The sequence below is a fragment of the Aulonocara stuartgranti genome (genome assembly GCF_965226115.1).
Source record: "Aulonocara stuartgranti genome assembly, chromosome: 18".
Lineage (NCBI taxonomy): Eukaryota > Metazoa > Chordata > Actinopteri > Cichliformes > Cichlidae > Aulonocara > Aulonocara stuartgranti.
Window position 1 is genome coordinate 19,297,216 of NC_138954.1, and position 22,018 is coordinate 19,319,233.

Sequence of the window (22,018 nt, forward strand, 5' to 3'; positions counted from 1 at the left end):
AAACTACAGCTACACTTATACAAAAAAGTCAACATGTAAGGAAAATTACATCTTTAACCGATTGAAATATAGAATTATGATAAAAGAGAAAAAGCAAAGATACAAGAGACCGTTCATAGTTTCACATCCAGCTGTAGTTTACCCTTTTATAACCAGAGCATCTTCACACTAACATTTATCACAATACTGAATTTTTGTATTTGTTTTTTACAACTTTTTTTTTTAACAGTTTCAGTTTGCTACACTTAAAATCCAGTTTTCTCTTGAGTTCCTGTGTCCACATTGTTTGAATCCGTGTTTGCACAAATTGCTGTTTTGCTTTTATGTAATTCTCAGTTGTGGATATTTTAAGAGGATAAATGGCTCAGGTCTTCAAAACACAGGAGAAACAGCAACACTGCAGGGAAATTAATGAAGCCAGTTCAAAAAAATCCTTTGGATTAGTTTTTATAATTTAAAAACACACGAGCAATTTAAAAGCAAAGTAGCAAATAACAGTTTTTCTTTTCTCTTTTTTGAGGATGACTGTTTGAAATGAAATAACAAAATATTTAATTTTACATACTTTAAATTTTTTTTTTACAGTCTTTTCAAATAAAAAAAACTTACATTTAACCAATGCCTTTCACCTGTTATTTTTCATATAGTTTACATTGTAATATTTATTCCTACTTAGAGTACTTGTTTTCTAAAAAGCCAAACAAACTAAATAAAAAAAGCCACACACACACACACATTTTCATATCTTGGTGAGGACATTGCTTTCCTTAGCCCCTTACTAAAACTGCAACCATCAGAAATGAATACCTAACCCTAACCCTAACCTTTACCCTGACCATAACCCAATTGTAACCCTAACCCTAAAAAACAATTTTTGAGCCTCAAAAACGCTTTCAAATTTGTGAGTACCGGCATTATGTCCCCAGAAGTGACTGTTGTCCCCACAAGTATAATGGGATACTAATTTTTGGTCCTCAAAAAGATGTTTAAACAAGTACATCCACACATCCACACACACACACACACACACACACACACACACACACACACACACACACACACACACACACACACACACAGCAGAAAACAACAACAACAAAAAATATCTTGTCTTCTTTGACTGAATAGATGACAGAAAATATAAAGACATTAAGAGTTTTTTCTTTTGTGTTCCATGACTGTAGCAAATATTTCTTTGTATTTGTACTAAGTATGACAGTGCAATGACAATAAAGAGTTATCCTATCTTATCTCATTATCTTAGATAGATAAATAAATAAAAAGATCAGGATGTAATGCAGTAAATCTACATAGATATTACCAAACAACACCCACGAGCAGAGCGGGACATCTAGCGGCGTGAAGGAGCTCTGCAGGGGATTGACAGTGGCACAATTCTGGCTTCAGGAACAGTTACATAAACTTTGGCAGGTGATCGTCTCCTGAGTCACACCTGTGCTCAAATCACAGCATAATGGTGATTTGCATCAGTGTGTTGAAGGCTGAATATTAGAAGAAATTCAAACGAACTGGCTATTCTATTAAAGCCGAGCTAATCGCCCCTCAGATTTGTGAATGAAAGTAGTTACAGTTGAATTGTCTCCCTCTGTCCGCCGGGGTGAGAAGCTGCTTGTGGTGGGAGGGAGGCGGCGGCTGTCAAACTCCTTATCCGGGCTTTTCCCGGCTCTGAAACGAGCACACCCACCGCGCGCCAATGGCAAGGTGGAACAACAGGTAGGCGTCCTCCACCCGCCTCCCTCCCCTCCGTCGGTGCGTCTCGGAGAAGCAAGTGGACCCACTATCCGCTGCGTGGAAAAGAGAGCAGAACTTCGCCCGTTGTTTGCTTGATTGTCTGGGCCGGTTTGTCTGCACAGTGGAGGAGTTTTTATGCGCTTGCTCTGACAGTCCAGCTTTGTTTGAAAGCCCTCAGAGATTCGCTCTGAAACGTCTGCTAATTAATAAATCGGATAAATCGCATTTGCGACATCAGGCGCAGGTGTTTGTCATCATGTGGATATGCTGATGGTAAGCGTGGTCTTTTTCTCGCGTGTTAAAGCGGTTCAGGGATTTAAAATTAGGGTTAAGTTGTGACTGCAGTGAAAAAAGCTCGATGGGTTTGTGCGTGTGTGTGTGTGTTATATTGAGACTGGGAAACAAAATATTTCCTCAGTCATTTTGTGGTATCGCCGTTTGTTGTTGCATAATCCAAGAAGTGTAGCAATAAGTTGACTATCCCACCATGTGACTCACAACAATAACGCCTCCATCATATTCTTATGTAAGTTTCTGCTCCTGTTTTAGAATCCAAATGTCTTTATACACTCACCCACCATTCTTGTGAATTAAAAAAAAAGTGTGTAGTAGCAGCAGGGATTTTTAATCACCTGCTTCGTTTTCCTCTTATCTGACCTCTTTTCATCTACTCCTATTCCTCACAGCTGCCATATTATCTTCACCACTGAACTCTGAGCTGATTGAAAGAGGTCAGAGGCTCTCTGACTTACAGATCCCCCTCACCCTGCATGAGGACATGGAGGTCCTGCGCAGGTCTTCAGTGTTTGCTGCAGAGGTCCTGGATGTGTTTGACCGATCACTGACCGAGAAGGAGCTGGTGACCCAGTCTAAGGCGCTGTGCAGAGACTACATCTTGTCGAGGCTCAACCAAAACGGGTTGGGATGGTCTAAAACTGAACTCCATTTTTCTCCCTCAAACACAGCGCTGGCTGAAGTGTCTATGGTGCTTCTCTGTCTTGGTAAGTTTCCATAAATGCCACCTTATCGATGACCTCTGAACTATGATTGCCTTGCTTCATTATTAGTGCTGTCATGAAAATAGCATGACATAAAAAAAAGGATAATGGGTATCTTTGGGATGTTTTTTCTTCTTCTTGTCCAACAACCATACTTAAAATGAAAGGAAATGTTGTGTTTAAGCATCTCAGAAATGATTGACATTACATTTCATGCATTTGCAATCTAACATGCATTCCATTTTCACGATCTGCCGATTAGCTGCTCAACTAATTGATTATTTGTTTGGCCCATAAAATGTCAGAAAGTAGCAACGGCTGTATTGAATTTACACCTGCTTTCAGAGAATGGTAAAGAAACCAGAAAATTGCGAATGATTAGAGACTGAATTTGCTGATCACCTACATTATGATCCTGTGTCTGGAGTATTTGCTACATTTGCAATATATTAAAGCAACACATTAGGCTTATACTCCACATGTCTATACAGCCTGTACTGAGCATTTGAAGCTCTGATGAGCTCAGACCAAATGATGAGTCGAGGATTATATCTGCATGTGTGAGAACAGCTTGAACCAAAACCAGGCAGCAGCGGTCCAGCCCTCCTCTTCACATCTATCTTTTCTCAGCACACGGGTATCTGAGGGAACTCTTGTCACGTGAAATGTTTGAATTCAATATTCAAGCAGGTTAAAATGTGTGACGTGGTACACGTTCACCTGTTTTTAATCTCCTTCGCTCAGATTCACTTCCTAACAGACTTTTCTCCTTTTCTTTTTTTTGTTTCTGCTCTCCCTCTGTTACCTAGGCGATGAGCTGGAGTGTATACAGCCCAGTTTGTACAGGAACGTGGCGCGGCAGCTCAACATTTCTGTTGCCATGGAGAACATGGTTTCGGATGCCTTCATCGGTGTAGCAACAGAGATTTTCTCAGCAGGTACAAGGCTGTTATGAAGCTCAGTGTTGATGATGATGATGCATCGCAGTAGAAATTAAAAGAGCACAGGAAGTGACCTTCACTGCTGACTGCTTATGGAGGCACTGACTGTGAACCTCTGCAGCTTTCACCAGGCTCATTCGGCTCAGAGTGAGTGGGTGCGAATCAGATGTAGGTGGAGTGAGACTCCATCTGAAACACATAATTAGTCCTACATCCAAGTTTCTATGTTTAGACATTAGTTTACTAAATTGAGCCCAAGTTTGGGATGTGGATGCTGAACATAAAAGGGCTTCTTGGTAGCGTTGTCGTGTCTTGCTAAGAGAACTCAAACATTTTTCTTTAATTAATATAGAGTAGTCCTGTGACAGATTGGCGACCTGCACAGGGTGTAACCTGAACTGGATAAGCAGTAGAAAATGGATGGATGGCTTAATGTAGCATAGTGTTAAAGTGTAAGCCAGCATGTCCAATCTTGGGCCTCTCAAAACGATGCACAGGAAGGAAAATTAATGCAGAGCGGCAGGGGATAATGGTGTTGCCTAAGAAAAGATTTTAGATTCTCTAGTTGGTTTTTGGCTTTTCTGAGTTTTGACCTTCCTGAGCCTACATGTTCTTAGGTTATCTTTGAGTTTTCCTCCATGTTGCTTCTGGTTTCTTTCTGTAACCCTACAATGTGTATGTTACGTTAGGGGTAGCATGCTTCTCACCCGCTGTCAGCCGGGACAGGCTTGAGTCTGGTTGGATGGGCATTTAAGAAAATAGAATGAAGGCCGGATGGCTGTATGAGGTTGAATTGTAGTCACTGTTAGTCTAAGAAAGCTAGCTGCTAACTCCATAGTGTGCTAACGAAGACGATTCAAAATCTAGGAGACACAAATCCCTGGGTGAGTTCCTTCAGGATAGTTATCGAGTGTAGATGTAGGTGTGCTGATCTGTCCGCTGTGGTGAAGTCTTCCAAATAAGGCTAAAGCTGAAAGAAGAATCATTTAGCCAATTATAAGATATGTAACATAATTCTGGTGCTTAATTTTGTCTGCATTTTCTTGATTTTTTTTTTTTTTTGTTCTTAAATTTTGTACTGATACAGAAGCAACTGCTGTTGTGCACAAAGAAAATCACAATCTCCAGCTGTGCTCTTTGGTGGTGTGATTTATTTATTTATTTATTTATTTTTGAACTCTGAGTAAATCTTGTAATTGTGTCCTCACATAGTTCAGGTGTTGTTTTTGGCAAATAATTCATCTGGTGGTTGTTGTTGTTGTTGTTATTATTATTATTATTATTATTACATCCAGTCTAACATAGACACAGCCTTACTTTAATACCCTTATGTAAAAATTTGCAGGCTACACAAGTGGAGTTCTGGGATGATACCAGCCATAATTTTTTTTTTATCATCAACAATTTTTATTTATTTCATTTTAAACTTCAATAGCAGAACTTAAATGCATAAATAAATAATTTTAAAAACAACAACAACAAAAACAAACAGAAAAACAACAACAAAAAAAACCAAAACAAAAACAAAGGGAAGTTATCCTATTCTTTCTTCGCAAACCAATCCCCACACCACCACTCTGTCATTACTCCTCTGTTCTTCAAGTTACAGAAAGCCAGCTTGTGAAGATGGACCAAATACAATCATATTGATGCAATTTATCTAATAAACCATAAGTCACTTTTTCGTAAGACGCCAACTTAGCCATTGTCATTAGCCACTCTTCATAGGGAGGGGGTTCTTTTTCCGTCAATGTCTTAGCAGGACCTGTTTGGTCGTAGTAAGAGCCTGAATAACCCATCTTTTTGTATAACTGGAAAAATCTCCATCAGAAAGTTCTGTGGTTATACCAAGTATGGACAGTTTTGGTGAGATACCAAATCTCCTTTTCAAAACACTGAAAATTACCTCCATTATGTTTTCCCACCAATCCCGAAGTGCCGAACAGCTCCATAAGATATGTAAAATCAAAGCGTTTTGACCATCACATCTCCAACATTCGTCCGTAGGGGCCAGGTTCCATTTATACAATTATTGCGGTGTTCGATGCCACCTATGGATTATCTTAAGTTGAATAAATCTACTGCCTGTTTCTTTATACATAGTATTAACATTTTGAAAACATGAATCCCGTTCAACTGAAGGATATGTCCAATGCCATGTCCTGGGCCCAGTAGCCCTTAACTTTAAGGAGCGGGTCAGCTGACCGTTCTTGCAATAAATGATAAATCTTAGAAGTGATACCTTTACCCAAGGATGATCTTGAGAGCACGACTTCCACAGGGCTGCCCACAGGACAACTCAAGGGGGTTCCCAGCCACTTCGATAATGAACTATGTATTTGAGCTTATCTTCAGAATTGATTATGCTGCAACTTGTATAACTCCACAATTTTATCAAAGCTTAAAAAACATTTGGTCCCACAGTCAAATAAATCTGATACATAAATGATGCCTGCCTTACGCCACTGTAACCAGTCAACCGATGTCCCTCCAATTAAAATTCTTTTATTACTCCATAAGGTTGTCGAAGGAGATTTAATAAAGTCCCAGCGACCCGCCCTATGTAATTTACACCACAATGTCTTCGCATTTGCAATTATAGGATGGGTAAGTTTATGACTGGTATCAAACAGCTCCTTCCAAGGAGAAATACCGCCATTAACTTCCGTCTCTATATGGGACCAAATGGGTTTAACAGTAGATAACCAAGCTCTAAGTTGTTTCACATTCATCACCCAATAATACCATTCGAAATTAAGCAATGAAAAACCTCCTTGTTTTGCACTCGCTTGAAGTTTCTTAATACTTAAACAATGTGGTGAGCTACCCCAAAGAAACTGCTGGATCAAAAAGTCTAGATCTTAGTCTAGATCTGGAATATTTAATAAAATATAAAAGGTCATGGGTGCAGTCATCATCTTAATACAGCTAATTTTACCCCATATTGTGAGACGTACCCTGGACCATCTACCAAATTCCATTTTTATTCTTTCAAACATTGGCTCCATATTTGCTCGAACCATCTTAGTGTAATCCAAGGTAATTTGTATCCCCAAATACCTCAAACCATTCACGGACCACCGAAACTCCCACTGTTTAAATAAAGTATGAGGGCAGTGTCCTGACATAGGCATTGCCTCTGATTTATCCCAGTTGACGTGATACCCTGAAAGCAGCGTAAAGCTTTCTATACATTCTAATAGGGCTGGAATAGACTTCCCAGGCTGTGTCATAAGTAACTACATATCATCTGCATATAATAGAAGCTTATGTTGATTATTATCCATCAAAATTCCAAATATATTTACATTATTTCTCTGTTTTTGTGCCAAAGGCTCTATAGTAATAACAAAAAGGCCGGGGCTAAGGGGACAGCCTTGTCTTGTGGATCTCTGTAAAAGAAATAGATCTGATATGAGCCCATTCGTCAATATTCGCGCTGAAGGCGAATCATATATCTTTATCAACCTAATAAAATTGTCACCAAAACCATGTATTATTTTCGCCATTACTACTTTTAATCAACCCGCTAAGACCTTTGCCAAGATTTTTTGGTCAGAATTAAGCAAAGATATGGGGCGTTAACCACTTGGGTCTAAAGGGTGTTTCCCAGTTCTAGGAATAAATGTTATAAGTCCAGAGTGCATTGACTGAGGTAAGGAGATACCAGCCAAAATTTTTAAAATAAGTTGGCCAATAGGTGAAAATATTTTTGTTGTTTTTGTTATTTTAATTTGTGTTTATTTACTCTTTTTTTGATAAGATCTAGTTGTTTGTTTGTTTGTTTTTTTTTTTTTTTTAAAAAGTGAACTTTGGAATAACTAACAAAGACTCAAAGTTAATGAGCTGGGAACAGATAAACATCCTCTGCTTCCTCTACTAAATGTCATCCTGTCTCAATCTATGCTGATGTAGCTTAGCAACATCTTCTTCCTTGCACCTATTCTTCTTCTTGCTCTTCCTGTGGAGGCTCCACAGCAGGTCATCTCCATCTCACCCTATCCCTAGCATCCTCCTCTGTCACAGCCTCTCCCATATTAAGTCATGTAAATAACACTGTGCCATCTGTGAAACTTCTCTGCGGTCTTGCCCTTTTCCTCCTGCCTGGCAGCTCCATGTTCAACACCCTTTGCCCAGTATATCCACTATCCTTCCTCTGCATGTGTCCAAGGTTGTCACCAAACTGCTCTGCCTCAGCTGTCCCTTTCTGATGTACTTGTTTATTTAATAAAAACATATGGTCAGCTATTCCTGTGGTTCATTAGATTAAAACCAAGGAGAAGATGGCTTAGGACAACAGCAGCTGGCTCTGGCTTGAATGTGGAATTTCTTACTTGATTCACAGTTGTTACCTCTGGATAAACAGCCCAAGTGGTTCTTCCTGTTATTCCTGGCTAGGAGTGATTTGTGCTAATCTAGTGACAACATTGCAGAACAAATGTGTCAAAAAGCCTGTTGGTTAAATTCTAGTTGAGTCTATTTGGGTGAAGTCGATCATGCTGGTCTTGGTCTTGTGCCTTTTTTTTAAAAATTCTTTTATTTATGTTGTCTTGACAACAGATGTGTTTTGTAAACCGTCCAAAGAAGGAAAGACATTTTGAAGGATCCAAATAAAGAGTGACTTTATGTCCTCTGTATGCGCCTCGGGAATAGATTAGAGAGTCTGGTAAAACTTTGACGCGGGACCAGGAAAGATCAAACACAGACTTGGTTAATGACATTTTCATGCTTGTGTTCTGGATAAATGTCTGCTCTTTTTGACGTCACGAGGGTATCGTTTTTAGAAACGGCGTGGGATTCCTCCTCAAGAACAACAAACTGGTGAACCCAGGCAGCCCCAGCCCTCTGGGACGGGTTGGAACTTGACTATAAATAAAGAAAAAAAAAAAGGCATGTGTGTTTTTCCTGCAGTCTCGAGATTGTTTTAAAACCACCCTTTAAGCTTTTAGTTAGTCATTACTTTGTGGTGGACATAAAGGAATGACATTTATATGGCATCTGTGGATCATATCTACATATCTTCCTTTGGAAACAGTCATCTGTTCTGTGGTCGCCTTCAGTAAAATCAACACGGCTCATCTCTCCTCCATCCATCTTCACCTGCCTCCCACTTCTGTTCTTTCTCTTTCCGCCCTCCTCTCCTCCAGCTTTATCCCCGGCAATCTTGTCTCTATTCTTGGCCCGCTTCTCAGTAGGGAGGGAGACATGACGTGCTCTGACAGCTTCCACGGACAGTTATCTCATTTAAGCTCTATCCTTTAATAGCCACACTCAGAGGCTGTGGCTCAGCTCTAAGGAGCAACCATGACAATGCAAGCAGGGCTAAAGGGGGCCAATGCCATTAAGCCCTGCACTGCATCAATGACGTTCGTTATAACAATCCCTCGTTGCACTGGAAACTTTGCCTGGAGTGGCCGGATGCCGTCATTTATCATATTGGACTGTTTTGAGGTCGGTGCCTCTTGGGTAACGGGACAAATACTTGGTCTTTTTCAGCTCCGCTGCTTCTGCTCCATTCACAGTTCAGTTTTGAACCTGTTGACCTTCCCGTATCTGAAACTGCGTCAGTGGCAGTGCAGTCTAAACCTGTTTATTTTACAGCCTGGCGTGGCCTTATCGATAGCATTAACACCAGTTTGTTGACTTTCATATTTACAAGGTGCACCAACTGCCCTCTGTGCTTCCTGTCAGGTCACAGAATATGAGGCTGGAAAGCGATGGGTGTTGCTTTGTGTGGGAGGGGATGTTTATAGTGGGGTAAAGATGGCAGTTTGATTTTCGGTGGCTGCAGATAAACAAAATCCAGATCAGCTTGAACTGTGGAAGCACAGATACACAGATATAGAATAATTAAACATAATCCACTGGTGTCTGTTTTTTCCTGTAGGCATAACATGGGGTAAGGTGGTGTCCATGTTTGCGGTAGCTGGAGCCCTGGCAGTGGACTGTGTCAGACAAGGCCATCCGGCTACAGTGCACATCTTAGTGGACAGTCTGGGACAGTTTGTCCGCAAATTCCTGGTTCCCTGGCTGAAGCGACGGGGAGGATGGGTAAGTTTCTGCCTCAGCAAAATTTTGGGCAAACATGAAATGCATAAAAAGTTGACATTTGAGATACAACAGCGATTTGCATTTGCTAGTTTTGTGTGTGTGTGTGCAGGGGTGGGGTGGGGATTTGAATTTGATGCACTGCTTTGTGCATGACAAACATGCTGATTGTGCATGAAGCTCCGTCAGCTTTCAGTCGTCTTTCAGCAGTCTGAGATATGGGGATGCTATTTGCTTACTCTGGCTTCCTGCTGGATGATTTGATGAAAAGTTTCTGCTGTAAAGTGGATCATTCTCATGCTTGATTTAAATAATATTCAAACTCTGTTTTATTTTACTTTAGTGTATGTGTGTCTGTGCATCTTCCGAGTCAGACAGTATTTTTACTCTTAGTGGACTGACAAAAGAGACAACAGATTGCAATAAGAAATGCCACTAGTAAAAAGGCATTATGACATTTAACTCATTTGATTTCCTCAGTAACATTAATTTTACAACTTCTTTCTTTCAGACTCACAAATTCAGGTAGAAAACAAAAACTGTAATACTAATGACATCTATAGACTAGAATTAAAATACTGAGATCCTCACATACTGGGGAAAATAAAATATGAAATTTCATTTAAACAGTTAATTTTATTTGTAACAATACAATGCAACTTTATTTATATAGTACATTTAAAACCGAAGGTACACCAAAGTGCTTCACAACAAAGTTAAAACATAAGATAGAAGATAAAAGGCTCTAAGAGAGTACCCCCCCCCCCAAAAAAAGTACAAAGTAAGAAATAAAACATTAGAGCATAGTTTAGAGGATACAATTACTGAGTATTCATAAATATAAGGTGGGAGTTTTTATACAGTGGAACATTAGTAGAAGATAACATGAGGGTAAAATAATATAGGGAATGTGCACTAACTGAAAACGCTCGGTCAAACAGTTTTTAACTGAGATTTAAATGAATAGATGGAATCAGAGGCGCAGATAGCAGCAGGAAGATTGTTCCAGAGGCTCGGGGCTGCCAGGGCAAAAGCACGGTCACCTCTGGTCTTTAGCTGGGATCTAGGCTGCACTAAGAGTAATTGTCCTGATGATCTTAGAGCTCCCCTAGGGTTATGTGGACTAAGGAGTTCAATGAGGTAGCACGGCGCAGCATTGTTTATGATTTTAAAGGTAATTCCAATAACTGCAATTTAATCACACATTAAGTGTGATTTTTAAGTACTAAAAACTCTGTTCTTCTCTAAAATGCATCTAGTCTGCTCTTTTCCAGCTCCTATGTCTATTCGTGGACTGTACCAGGGTAGTTTTGCATGATTCACAGTTCAAAAATAATCCTTACTGACCTTAGATCAGTCCTCGTAGTAGCTCCTCAGTTCGCCGGCTATCTAATTCTCTTCCTTTCTTATGATTGGCTGTTCCCAATTGTGACTAGCCAGACCTGATGCAAAAGTCTGCTATCAGTGACATCATACAGATTCAAGAGTAGGAAAAAAAAACCCTCATCTGAAATGGAGTGTGCAAAGCATCTGATGCTTTTTGGCTCATAGGAATTACTTGCACAAACACCTCCTGTTCAATATGAGTGTCCACCATTGCTGCAGTGCATTCTGAAAGTGTATGTGTAAAATTTTTTATATATCAGAAAATAAATGGAAGCACAAAGTTTCCCTTTTAATATTTATACTTCAAGAAATTTAACAAGTTTGTTTGTTTGTTTTTAAATATCCCTTTTATCTCATTTTGTTAAGGTGGAGATCACAAAATGTGTGGTGAAAAAGGATTTTTGCCCTGAAGAAAACTGGCTGTCCTCTGCCTTTGAGTCCCTCAAGTGCTTCCTCACGACGATGTATGTCTACATCATGAAGGAGCCGTGAACGAACAGCGTGTGGGAGGTGGGACGGTGGGGGTGTCATGTGTGGGATTAAAATCTCAGACTTGTCAATAAAAAGCTGGAGTGGAGAGGGTCGCTGTGATTGATGGGGATTGAGCCTGCCGGTAGATTTCAGTTGCTGTGTATGGCCATCAGCAAATGTTTGACCAACAAATGTTTGTGTTCTCTCAGTGTCGGCAGAGCCCGTGAAGTGGTTACCCTTCATCCAAAGAGTAGTCACCGTGACATTTAAGGGCATATCACTCCGCCTCTATGTATTATCTTACTGCTTTAACCGGTGTAGTAAGCAAGGCTTCTCCAGTGTTGTAACGTGAGGCTGTTCATACTCCAGAGACAAACACTCAGACGTTTTAATGTGGTGTTTCTCAGAATATTCACACTTAAAGAGGCGAAAACTGTGTTTGTGATGAAACTGACGCTCAGCTGGCTGGGTCCTGTTGTGAGGTTTGAGTCTGGAAAAAGTGAGTTCACGCCTCAAGAGTAATGTCAGGTGGATTCAACTGTTTACACTTCATGGAGTAACTCTATTGTACTTCACCAAAGCACAGAGTCTCTTTACAAATATGATCCATTTAAAAATAATGAAGAGAAACGTTGGATCTCATTGCGCTCATTTTTGGCCAAAGAACTCGAGGAATGGTAATATATACTGAATGTGCATATTTTTGTGGACACTGATTTCCTTTTAGATTTGTAAATAGTCTATTTATGATTTTATTTTTTTATTTAATGACTTGTATTTCAAACCACTGCAGTATGAGGACGCCACTACAGCAGCTGTTTAGGATGATTGTGTGTGATGGGTGTCACTTTAAGTGTGAACTTATAAATGTGTCTAAAAGTTTTTATGAAACCTATAATAAACTTCAACCTTCACAGACGGGACTTTTGTGATGCTTTTGTTATAACAGGCTCATCCTTACCCTTGCTGTGAGGAATACGAGGTGGTAAAGAACAGCCCTGTAGGGTGACGAGGTGAGGGTGTTTATTGCTGCCTGGGTCATTGAGGAATAGTTGGATTTGGTTAAAAAGAAGCGGCTTAGATAATTTTGAAAACCTGAGGCAGACAACTGGTGGAAAAAGTGTTAACAGGACCCCTTTGTTGCAGGGAATTAGTCGCTTCCTTTACCCAATTTGTCCCTCTTCTTACAAAGGCAAGAAAACGGAGCGAAAAATAGAATTTTACACGAGGATTTATAATATCACGCAACTAAAGACATCAGAGCTTTAACGGTTCCTCAAGGTGCTCCACAATCTTAGCTCTGTTTACATTATATGGCGCTTTCTATTTAAAAACCATGGCTGTAACAGTCATCGTGTGTCAGCCTGCAGTGTCTTCTCGTGTTTCCAGCGCCGATGTTGTGTGTTGCAGTGCATTAACACACGCTAATCAGATTTGTATCATCCATCAGGACAGAAACGCATTAATAGACTCAAACAAGCAAAGACAAAATGAGTAATTTAATTTATCCAGCACACGAAGCTGCCCCCACGCAGACATGGATGTCTGTGAGCACATATGTGAAAACAGTGGCCTTAAATAGTCCTTTCTTTTTCTACATAGTGCCACTCAGTAAAAGAAAAAACCCCTGAAGCCCACATTCAAAGGACAGTGCAATGTCTCCAGCTGCTTTAGCTTACAATTTTATGATAGTGCAGTGACAGTCACATATAGTACTTCTATTATCTTCACATTGAAATAGCTTTACAGATTAAATATACACCATGAACATCCTGATATTGTCTGTGATGTTTAACTAGTGGTTAAGATTAAGTTTGATTATTTCAGTTCAACAGGTTATACCACAGCCTTTTTACCACATAACAGTATAGAGGTATATCTCTGTAGATTTGTTTGTTTTTCTTGCACAGCTGGAATTATTGATCGAGTGTTTCCAGATATATTTTTATATCTGGAAACTTATTTCAGTGCATGAGAAGCCCTCCTGCTTGCTCAAGACGATCGACGGTAGGTGATGCGCAAGTGCTGCATCAGGGGCTGGTTGTCTGTTGCCATAGAAACTGTCTGCTCCAGCTTCCCGTCAGACCGGAGCTGAAACACTCTGCAAATCTAAAGAGGGGAAAGCGAGCAGGAGTCACTTTATTGATCACAAGAGGTTTGATGGCCAAGTGTCATATTTAATCCTCTTATTTCTGCAGCTCAGTGAGTGCGTCTTTACCTGCTTTACGTAAGGCTCTTTTGCAAAAGAGGTTCGGGCTAGTTGCAGGGACTGCAGGCTCAGCTGCTGCCCTGTCAGCTCTCCCTCCTCGATTTCCACCAGACCTGCAGCAGACGACACAAGGGGTATCGTGTGGGTATTGAAAGAAGGGTAAATCACTGGAAAAAAATAATTAATTTGCCACAAATGTGATCTAATAAAAGCTTTTTATCACTGCAGTAAGCTTTGAAAAAATACTGTTTGAAATAGTTTTCTTTCCTGTGGTTATTGAATGTCATAGCAGGAAAACACAGATGAGTAAAACACATTTACTCGGCCCTGTAAGCTTGAATATCAGGAAAAGCCAGCCAAACGCAATCCAGACATTGTGTTGTTTTTTGCACTGAGAGACACTTTTGGTCCCCTAAAGAGGATTTATCCAGAGCAAAAAAAGAAAATTACCAGCACTGTAATAACATTTTTAAACATTTTGTCAGTTCACCTTCATTTAAAAATACTGGTGGCCACCAGTGCTGAGACCAGTGTTACCCCTCAGCCTCCTGGTGGACACATCAATGGTATCAGTTTCAAAATCCTGTGACGACAACACCCCATCAGGCTGTAGGGCCTACAGGCTTGTGGGGTGGTTACTGGTGATGACGAGCGAGGCTGATGCACATTTACAAAAGGTACATCGGGACTCATCACATCACATGACCTTTACAACTGAACCAGAGTCCAATCTGATGAAAAAAAAAAAAAGTGAATACAATGACGTGAATTTCACCTGAGTTCTGTGCAATGATGAAGGCCACTCTGTTAGTCCCCGGCTGCATTCGAACAAACCCGCACTCTCTGTGCAGGGGCTTCTTAGACTCGGCATGAAATGCATTGAACCTGTAAAACACGACATCAGTGGAAGATCATGTGACGTCCGGTGACGAGCTCTTGTTATCGGCAGATTTTATTAATTTTATTCCAGTTGAATTTAAATGAAATACACAAACTTAAAACTTACACAAAAGACATTTTCCAGCGTGTTAAACTTAAGCATAATTTATGAGTCTGTTCTCTTGAAACACTGAACTCAAAGTCACACAGTTCACTCGTAAGATATTCTGACGTGCAGAACAGCCAGTGACCTTGCAGTTATATTGACTAAATGTTCCAATCTATAAATATCTGTTATTACTTGATTTGCCACTTCTTCATATAACCTACATGAAGTTGATGACTGGTTGTCCTACATGACTGAAATGCAGCGTCTCTGTGTAACGGAAAAGTTTTATGGTGGGGAAGGAGCCCTCTCCTGGTTCATCACACTCCCAGGTGCCCAGAAGCCATTCCAGAGGGAGGAGGGTGGGGTTCAGCTCCACTGATGGTTAAAAAGATAAAGCACAAGACACAAACAAACAAATTACGCAGCATTACTATAAAAAAAGAAAAGAAAAAAGAAGCTTCATCATGTAATCATGTAACAGAATCATTTTCTGAAGGATTCAAACTGGATTTGTTTGATTTGCTCCTTGGGCAGATAGACTTAAAATCTGAACCATCTTCAGTTAAAAGAAAAATGTCATGGCATGATAATGTTTAATACCAAATATATTTAACAGAAGCTCTCTTTAATCAAAAAGATTAGGATTTTTAAACTCTTTAAACTTCCACTAGAATTTTTTCTTATTACTTAAAAAAAACAGTCAGAAAGTCAAGCACAGAACACGTTTTTGTGTATCAGATGGGCAGAGATAAAAGCAAACTGCACACACTTTGTTAAGTAAAATAACCCACGCTCTTTGTTTAACTACGTGCAGACTCAAAGACCATTTAGAGGCAGGGAAAAAACCTCCGACAGGAACGTTCAAACTTGCATACATCTATTTTTAGGGAACCAGAAGAAGGAAAACACAACACTACATGCCAAACAGTAGCTTCCATCCAAAATGGCTTTAAAAGAAGGAGCTTTTTGGCCAGTTTCAACAAATGTGGAGATTTTGTAGCAAGAAAAAGAAGTCTGAGGCTAAATCCCAGGAAAATATGTCACATTTAGAGAAATGGGTATAATAGAGAGCCAGATACTTGGACAGGCAGACTTTACCAGAGAGAAATGTTCCCAAGCAAAAAAAGATGAGCTAAATTTGTCACGTCATTCAATGCAGTGGAACAAAGCATTAAAAACAAATTAAGATTTACTGAGACTGATAATATCCACAAATTACTCTTAATCAATTTTAGGAAGCATGATGTACATGGCATGCATTGTCTCCAAGCAAACCGCCAACAAACATGACTGGGTAAAGAAAACAAAACTATATCTATCTATCTATCTATCTATCTATCTATCTATCTATCTATATGGAGAGAGAGAGAGAGAGAGAGAGAGAGAGAGCCTGAGAGGTTTTGCAAAGAATAATTGGAGAAACTCCCCAACAGTAGGTGTGCCAAGCTTGTAGCATCAAGCTCAGAGACTTGAGGCTGTAATTACTGGCAAAGGGGCTCAAGCTAACTTTTTTTTTTCTCCACATTTTTTTTCCAGGTAGAATTTTGAACACTGGATTTAATCCATGTTGTAAAAAGGCTGTAACTTGATAAAATGTAGAATAAGTGAAGTGCTGTAAATACTTTCTGGATGCACTGTAAGCAAAATTATTGTAGTCACCACATAGGAAGGAGGAGACATCTGTTAATTATTTTATTAACTGTAACCCTTATTTTCCAACTCTTTACAATGTCACAGCTTTTTAAGCTGTAATAATAAAATGATGATTATAAGGCAAATGACTGGAGTGTAAATGTGCCAGTTTGTGAAGGGGAATATCCGCTGCATAGTGGAACTCTTCATGGTGACTCGAGCGCACTACAAATCTCTGGCATTACAGCAAAGCTGCTTTTTCCATAAACTCACCGTTTCCCATTTTCTTTGTGATGTTCAGCCATGTTTTAGATGTTACAACACCTCTTTATTTGAGCTTTGAGAATTAAAGTTTACCACCATCTTCTGATACCTTAGGGTATTTACAACCAGGTGAAACCAGTGGAAGAATCCATGGACAACACAATACTGCTGGAGGAACATTACCTACAAAACAACCTGAAACCAGCTAAGCAACAATTATTATGCAGAAACATGCATGTTCTATTGAAATTACACAACAGGGAATGAAAGCGTGGCAGTAAGGTAGCATGCATAGTGCTGTTAATTATCTGAAAGCAATATTCCTGGTGGAAAAAAAAAAGTTTTTCTTTAAACTAACGATACTTTCCAGTACCACATTACCAAATCAAAAGTCTCATAGTTTATCACAAGATAAACTTCACCATTACTGGCTATTTCAATTTGAGGAATTGAACAATGTGATGTGATCCAATAATATAAAAATTCATTTTAAAACACTACCTCTCAATCAAGTAAAATAAACTGCAAAAAAGGTTTTGATGATTTGGAAATAAGTGAAGCTGCATTTATGAATAACACAATATGAGAACATAATCTGGTCCCTTTCATTGGCATTCTGGATAAAGCAGAGGCAAGTCAAACAAGATGGTAAATGGAAATTTCCAATCTCACTAAAACCTCGAAGCACCTTACAATATGAGCCATTCACGTGTCACACAGGGACACTTCAATGTGAAGAAGGTCAATTCCTGAGCCAAAGCATAGAGGAGCTTTCTGCTTTAAGTTCTGTTTTTCCTTTGAGTTTGCAGTGTGAGTCTGGTCAGGTTTAAGTACCTAAACTACTCAGTAGGATTTAGTGGAGAAAAAAAGAAAAAGAAAACAGGTCATGGAATTTGATAAAATATGTCCTTTCAACAAGCTAAACGACATCCTACTGGTTTTGTGGACAGAAAGCCTTGAAGGTCATCTTCTTCTAAAAGTGCAGCTGAGGTGTATCATCATAGGGAAAGGGCTGAGCGTGGAAGAAAGTCAACTAAGGCTGCACGCTACGAGAGCGAAACAGTAAACACATCAAAAGAAATTCACTATTTTTCCATTAGAGACAAGAAGTGGTGGCTGGGGTAGGCAGTGCCCATTCTGAGAAATGAATGTTAAACCAGTCTCTGAACGAAATCACTTTATTTACCTACACGCCCTCTCTTATTATTCTTGCTTGGTGTCTTAGGTCCTCCCTTAGAGGTGCGAGAAAAATACGGCAACGCAACAGGCATTTAACGTGTTATTTTAAAGCAACGTCAATTTGAAAACACAGCTAGAGTTAGTGCTCCTCCTAAACAATAGAATTTAATTTATCTTCACACCCATGCTACAGACTCTGTTAAGTGAACTGAAGAACCCGTTTAGCTGCCCTCAGTGTTCCAACTTAAACACCTTTGATTCTTCTCCACTTGTCTCTCTGGTTTCTAAAATTTACCAGTCCCTTATATAGTTTCACAGCTGATCTTATGTTTTACCAGCTCTGTGTTTTTTCACCTGTTCACTTGGTGGATTTCAACGGCACCATTTAAAACGTGCAGAAAATGTAGCACACGTGCCTCATGGGTCCACTTCTGCACCCAGAGTGATATCTTTTGTTTTTCTCGTGATTTGCCTTTGCAATCTGAGACAAATATTTATGTAGTGTCTCCTTCCATATGTGTGTATAGCTGCAATCGTGCATACTGGTTCATAATTGTGGTTTAAGGCAACTTTTTTTTTCTTTGAATTTGTTGTAAAGGTGGACTGACTTTTGTAAGTACCCTTTAAAATTTACATTTAACGGGTATTAGTGTTGATTTTAGTTTAGTGGACACAGTCTGTATGATGTTGTTTTTTAATGACATAGCAAAGTGACTTAAGCCAAATGCTGACTTGACAAAGTTGGTTGTCCATCCAGTTCATCTACTCTGGTCCCAACCCTGTTGTTCACAACCGTTATGAATTTGAACTGCAGGTTTGAGAGAACGAGTTGCAGCAAGAAAGCCATTGCTAAGATGCCAGAATAAAACAAAGGGACTTGCCTGGGCCATGAAACACCGCTATTGGAGTACTGAAGACTGGAAGAAGGTATTATGGACTGATGAATCAAAATTTGGAACCTTTGCTTCATCACACAGGATCTTTGTACAGCTTCGAGTAGGCAAAAGGATGGTTCCACAGTGTGTGGCATCAACTGTCAAACATGGAGGAGGAAGTGTGATGGTCTGGGGCTGTTTTGTTGGATCCAAGGTCGGTGACTTGTACAGAGTAAGAGGCACCCTGAACCCAAACAGCTACCACAGCATTCTGCAGTGCCCTTTGGTATGTGCCTAGTATGTGCCTACAGCAAGATAATGACCGAAAACAAACCCAGTGTCTGGGCTAGTAATCAACAATGTAATCAATAGTAATCAACAATAGGGCCGTAATGATGCACTGAATACAGATCTTGATTCAAATGTGCTGTATTCATTTAGTCTCACATTAGAGCAAAGAACTCCACATGCATTAATCAGCGCATGCTTGATTGTGCACACATGGTCAGCACTCGCATCTAAACTGCAAAATATTTACCGTTCAGCTGTGTGCAGGACCTCAAAGTTATTTCAGATCTTCGCTGCACTGCTGCGTCTCAGCGCACTAAAGGTCAGCTCTGCTGCGTAATTCTCTTTGGCCTCGTTGAGCCACTCCTGCGAAAATGCCTCCAGACCTGCAGGTCAGGTCACAGTGAGGTATCCAGGTCGAGCAGTGACCCACATTTGGGAGCTGCTCTCATAAAGGGTTTATGCCTCACTGTTCCTTAGTAGTTTCTTGTGGGATTTCTGTTACTGAATCTTATATGTAGGAGGTGGTTCTTGAAGCTGAAATTTTCCATCCATTCGCTTCCGCTTATCCTTTTCAGGGTCGCGGGGGGCGCTGGAGCCTATCCCAGCTGTCATAGGGCGAAAGGCGGGGTACACCCTGGACAGGTCGCCAGTCTGTCGCAGGGCCAACACACAGGGACAGACAACAATTCACACTCACATTCACTCGCACATTCACACCTAGTGGCAATTTGGATTATCCAATTAACCTATCCCCACAAGCTGCATGTCTTTGGACGGTGGGAGGAAGCCAGAGTACCCGGGGAGAACATGCAAACTCCACACAGAAAGACCCCGGCCTGATGGTGGAATTGAACTCAGGACCTTCTTGCTGTGAGGCAACAGTGCTAACCACCATGCCACCGTGCTGCTCAGCTGAAATTTTAGTAAAAAAAACAAAAAAAAACAAGACAAGACAAAACAAAACAAAACAAAACAAAAAAAAAATCCACCTCTTTGTCCAATGCTTTGCTGTTGTCATAGAAAATAAAAGGGCACTAATGCAGTCAGGGAGCCTTATTAGCTTTTAAAACACATTTATATATTTCCATCCAGGAGGAACGAGCCTTCAATAATAATAATGATAATAATGATAATAATTTAAAAAAAAATAAAAATAAAAAATAAAAAAAAAATCACACTGCATCCTACACTACAGTTGCGCTGTCCTGTGACAAGACTTTGAAAGTGCATGATGAATCTTCTCTGAATATGCTACATCGCTGGTCAAACCAAAGCCCTGCGTGACCGGCTCATTTGGTTTAATGATGGAGGGCAAGAAGGCAGAAGTGGTGTCCCACAGGAAGAAAAAGAGAGAGATAACTGAAGCAATTTTGGATGCTCAGGGCTCTAGCGTGTGACCAATTTGGTTGCACATGCGACCTAATTTCTCAATGGTGCAACTAAAAAAAAAAATCCTAGGTCCAACCGGTGCGACCAGCCGTTCAAATAAAAAAAGAAAAAAAAAAGTATCCTAAACTGTGAAAGTCTCTGTGTGGTCAGACACACATTTTGCCCATATCGTGGTCTAAACCAGTCAGAGTCAAAATTGAATCGAATCGTACTGATTATATAAATCATTGACAATACCCAGTCCTAGTAAGTAGCCTAGGCTGTGGATGTAGCTGTGGGTAATGAGAAAAGAACGATTTATAACTTTTTTATTAAGTTAAGGCCCGATCCATGTGAAATTCACAGCCAGTGCTCTGACACGGAACCATCAACCTCTCAGGTTATGCCTAACACTGGTCTGGAGACGGCATCAGATAGTGAGCCACATACGATCGACTCCGAGCCAGACCCCACTGAAAGTAAAAGGGGGAAAGTGTATATGTAGTGTATTTCAAAGAGAGTGGTTTGACCCGTTTCCCTGGCTAAGATACAGTAAAGCTGACAACATGATGAACTGCATTTACTGTCATGAGTTTGGAAAGACCATGGCAGTCCTGCTAATACGTTCCAAATCGAAACGCTAAAAACGCACAGTGTATCCTGAAAACACATTATATGATGTGATAAATGCACTACCCAAGTGTCCCCTCTCCCCATGCCTTTTTGCAGCAGGCAGCAGCAAACAGGCCTTCAGAGGAGTCCGAGATGATGATTACGTTTGACATTGCCTACAATATTGCCAAAGAGTGCCAAAGCACTTAAGCACAAGCACTTTTTCAGTAACTTATCTTTCTGGTAGAACTGTGCTCCAAATAAAGAATTACAAATCAATATTGTCTGTATGGACAGAATTTTTTTCAAGTGAACATGTAAAACTGTGGGGTTAAGAGATTCGGTTGAAAAATTTGGATGCACCTCACATTTGTGCTGGTGCACCTAAGAAAAAAGTCTAGAGCCCTGCACTAGGTGGCGTAATGTTGCTGCAAACGAAGGTCTTCGTTTTACAACAACCTCTCATGTAAATCGAAACCTTAAATCTAAACGCTGTTGATATGAAAGATAAAACTGAGGACTTGTCCTCGCAGGACCGTCACAGGACCAGCTCGGTCCTTCCGGTGGTAGTTTGTTTACTGTTAACGAGGCTAACTTTGAAGTTAGCTTGGTTAAGTTAAAGATAGAAAAATAACTGTGCAGTTGGCTTGAGTTAAAGTGCAAAGAGAGTTCGAATGACACGAAAACAAAGATACTACACTTATAAACGTCTGAGCCTTTATAAGTAACATTAAAAGTCAGCACAGTTAGCTTGTGCTTACAGGAGCTGATGACGATTGAGAATAATACTACCAGTATTAAACTGTTAAAATGTTGTTGTTGTTTTTTCAATTTAAAAAAAAAACAAAAAAAAAAACAAAAAAAAAAAAACCTACCCGTGTTATTGACAGGACAGGCCATTACAGTCGGTTTCGGAACAGCCAAACTTAGCCAGTACTACAGAAACGTCACTCCACGCACAGCGCGGTGTTGACGCAGAATGATGTAGATTTACGCAAGGCATC

General features: G+C 40.0%; 2 protein-coding genes across 3 annotated transcripts; one reads left to right on the top strand and one right to left on the bottom strand.

The window, feature by feature from the left end:
* Nucleotides 1–1,618: 1,618 nt before the first annotated feature.
* Nucleotides 1,619–12,519, top strand: bokb (BCL2 family apoptosis regulator BOK b). Of its 2 annotated transcripts, none has more exons than XM_082514147.1 (5): nucleotides 1,619–2,025; nucleotides 2,439–2,753; nucleotides 3,560–3,688; nucleotides 9,579–9,742; nucleotides 11,492–12,519. In XM_082514147.1, exons 2-5 carry the CDS (start codon nucleotides 2,531–2,533, stop codon nucleotides 11,615–11,617), a joined length of 642 nt encoding a protein of 213 aa, XP_082370273.1. In that variant the 5' UTR covers nucleotides 1,619–2,025; nucleotides 2,439–2,530; the 3' UTR covers nucleotides 11,618–12,519. The 2 variants fall into 2 exon arrangements, with proteins under 2 accessions (XP_082370273.1, XP_082370274.1); XM_082514148.1 differs by lacking the exon at nucleotides 1,619–2,025 and adding an exon at nucleotides 2,055–2,278.
* Nucleotides 12,520–13,080: 561 nt separating this feature from the next.
* thap4 (THAP domain containing 4) lies at nucleotides 13,081–22,007 on the bottom strand. Its single transcript, XM_082514149.1, has 5 exons — nucleotides 21,890–22,007; nucleotides 15,015–15,168; nucleotides 14,581–14,690; nucleotides 13,815–13,918; nucleotides 13,081–13,705 (listed from the first exon to the last, which is right to left on the bottom strand). Exons 1-5 carry the CDS (start codon nucleotides 21,912–21,914, stop codon nucleotides 13,589–13,591), a joined length of 510 nt encoding a protein of 169 aa, XP_082370275.1. The 5' UTR covers nucleotides 21,915–22,007; the 3' UTR covers nucleotides 13,081–13,588.
* Between the last annotated feature and the right edge of the window lie 11 nt (nucleotides 22,008–22,018).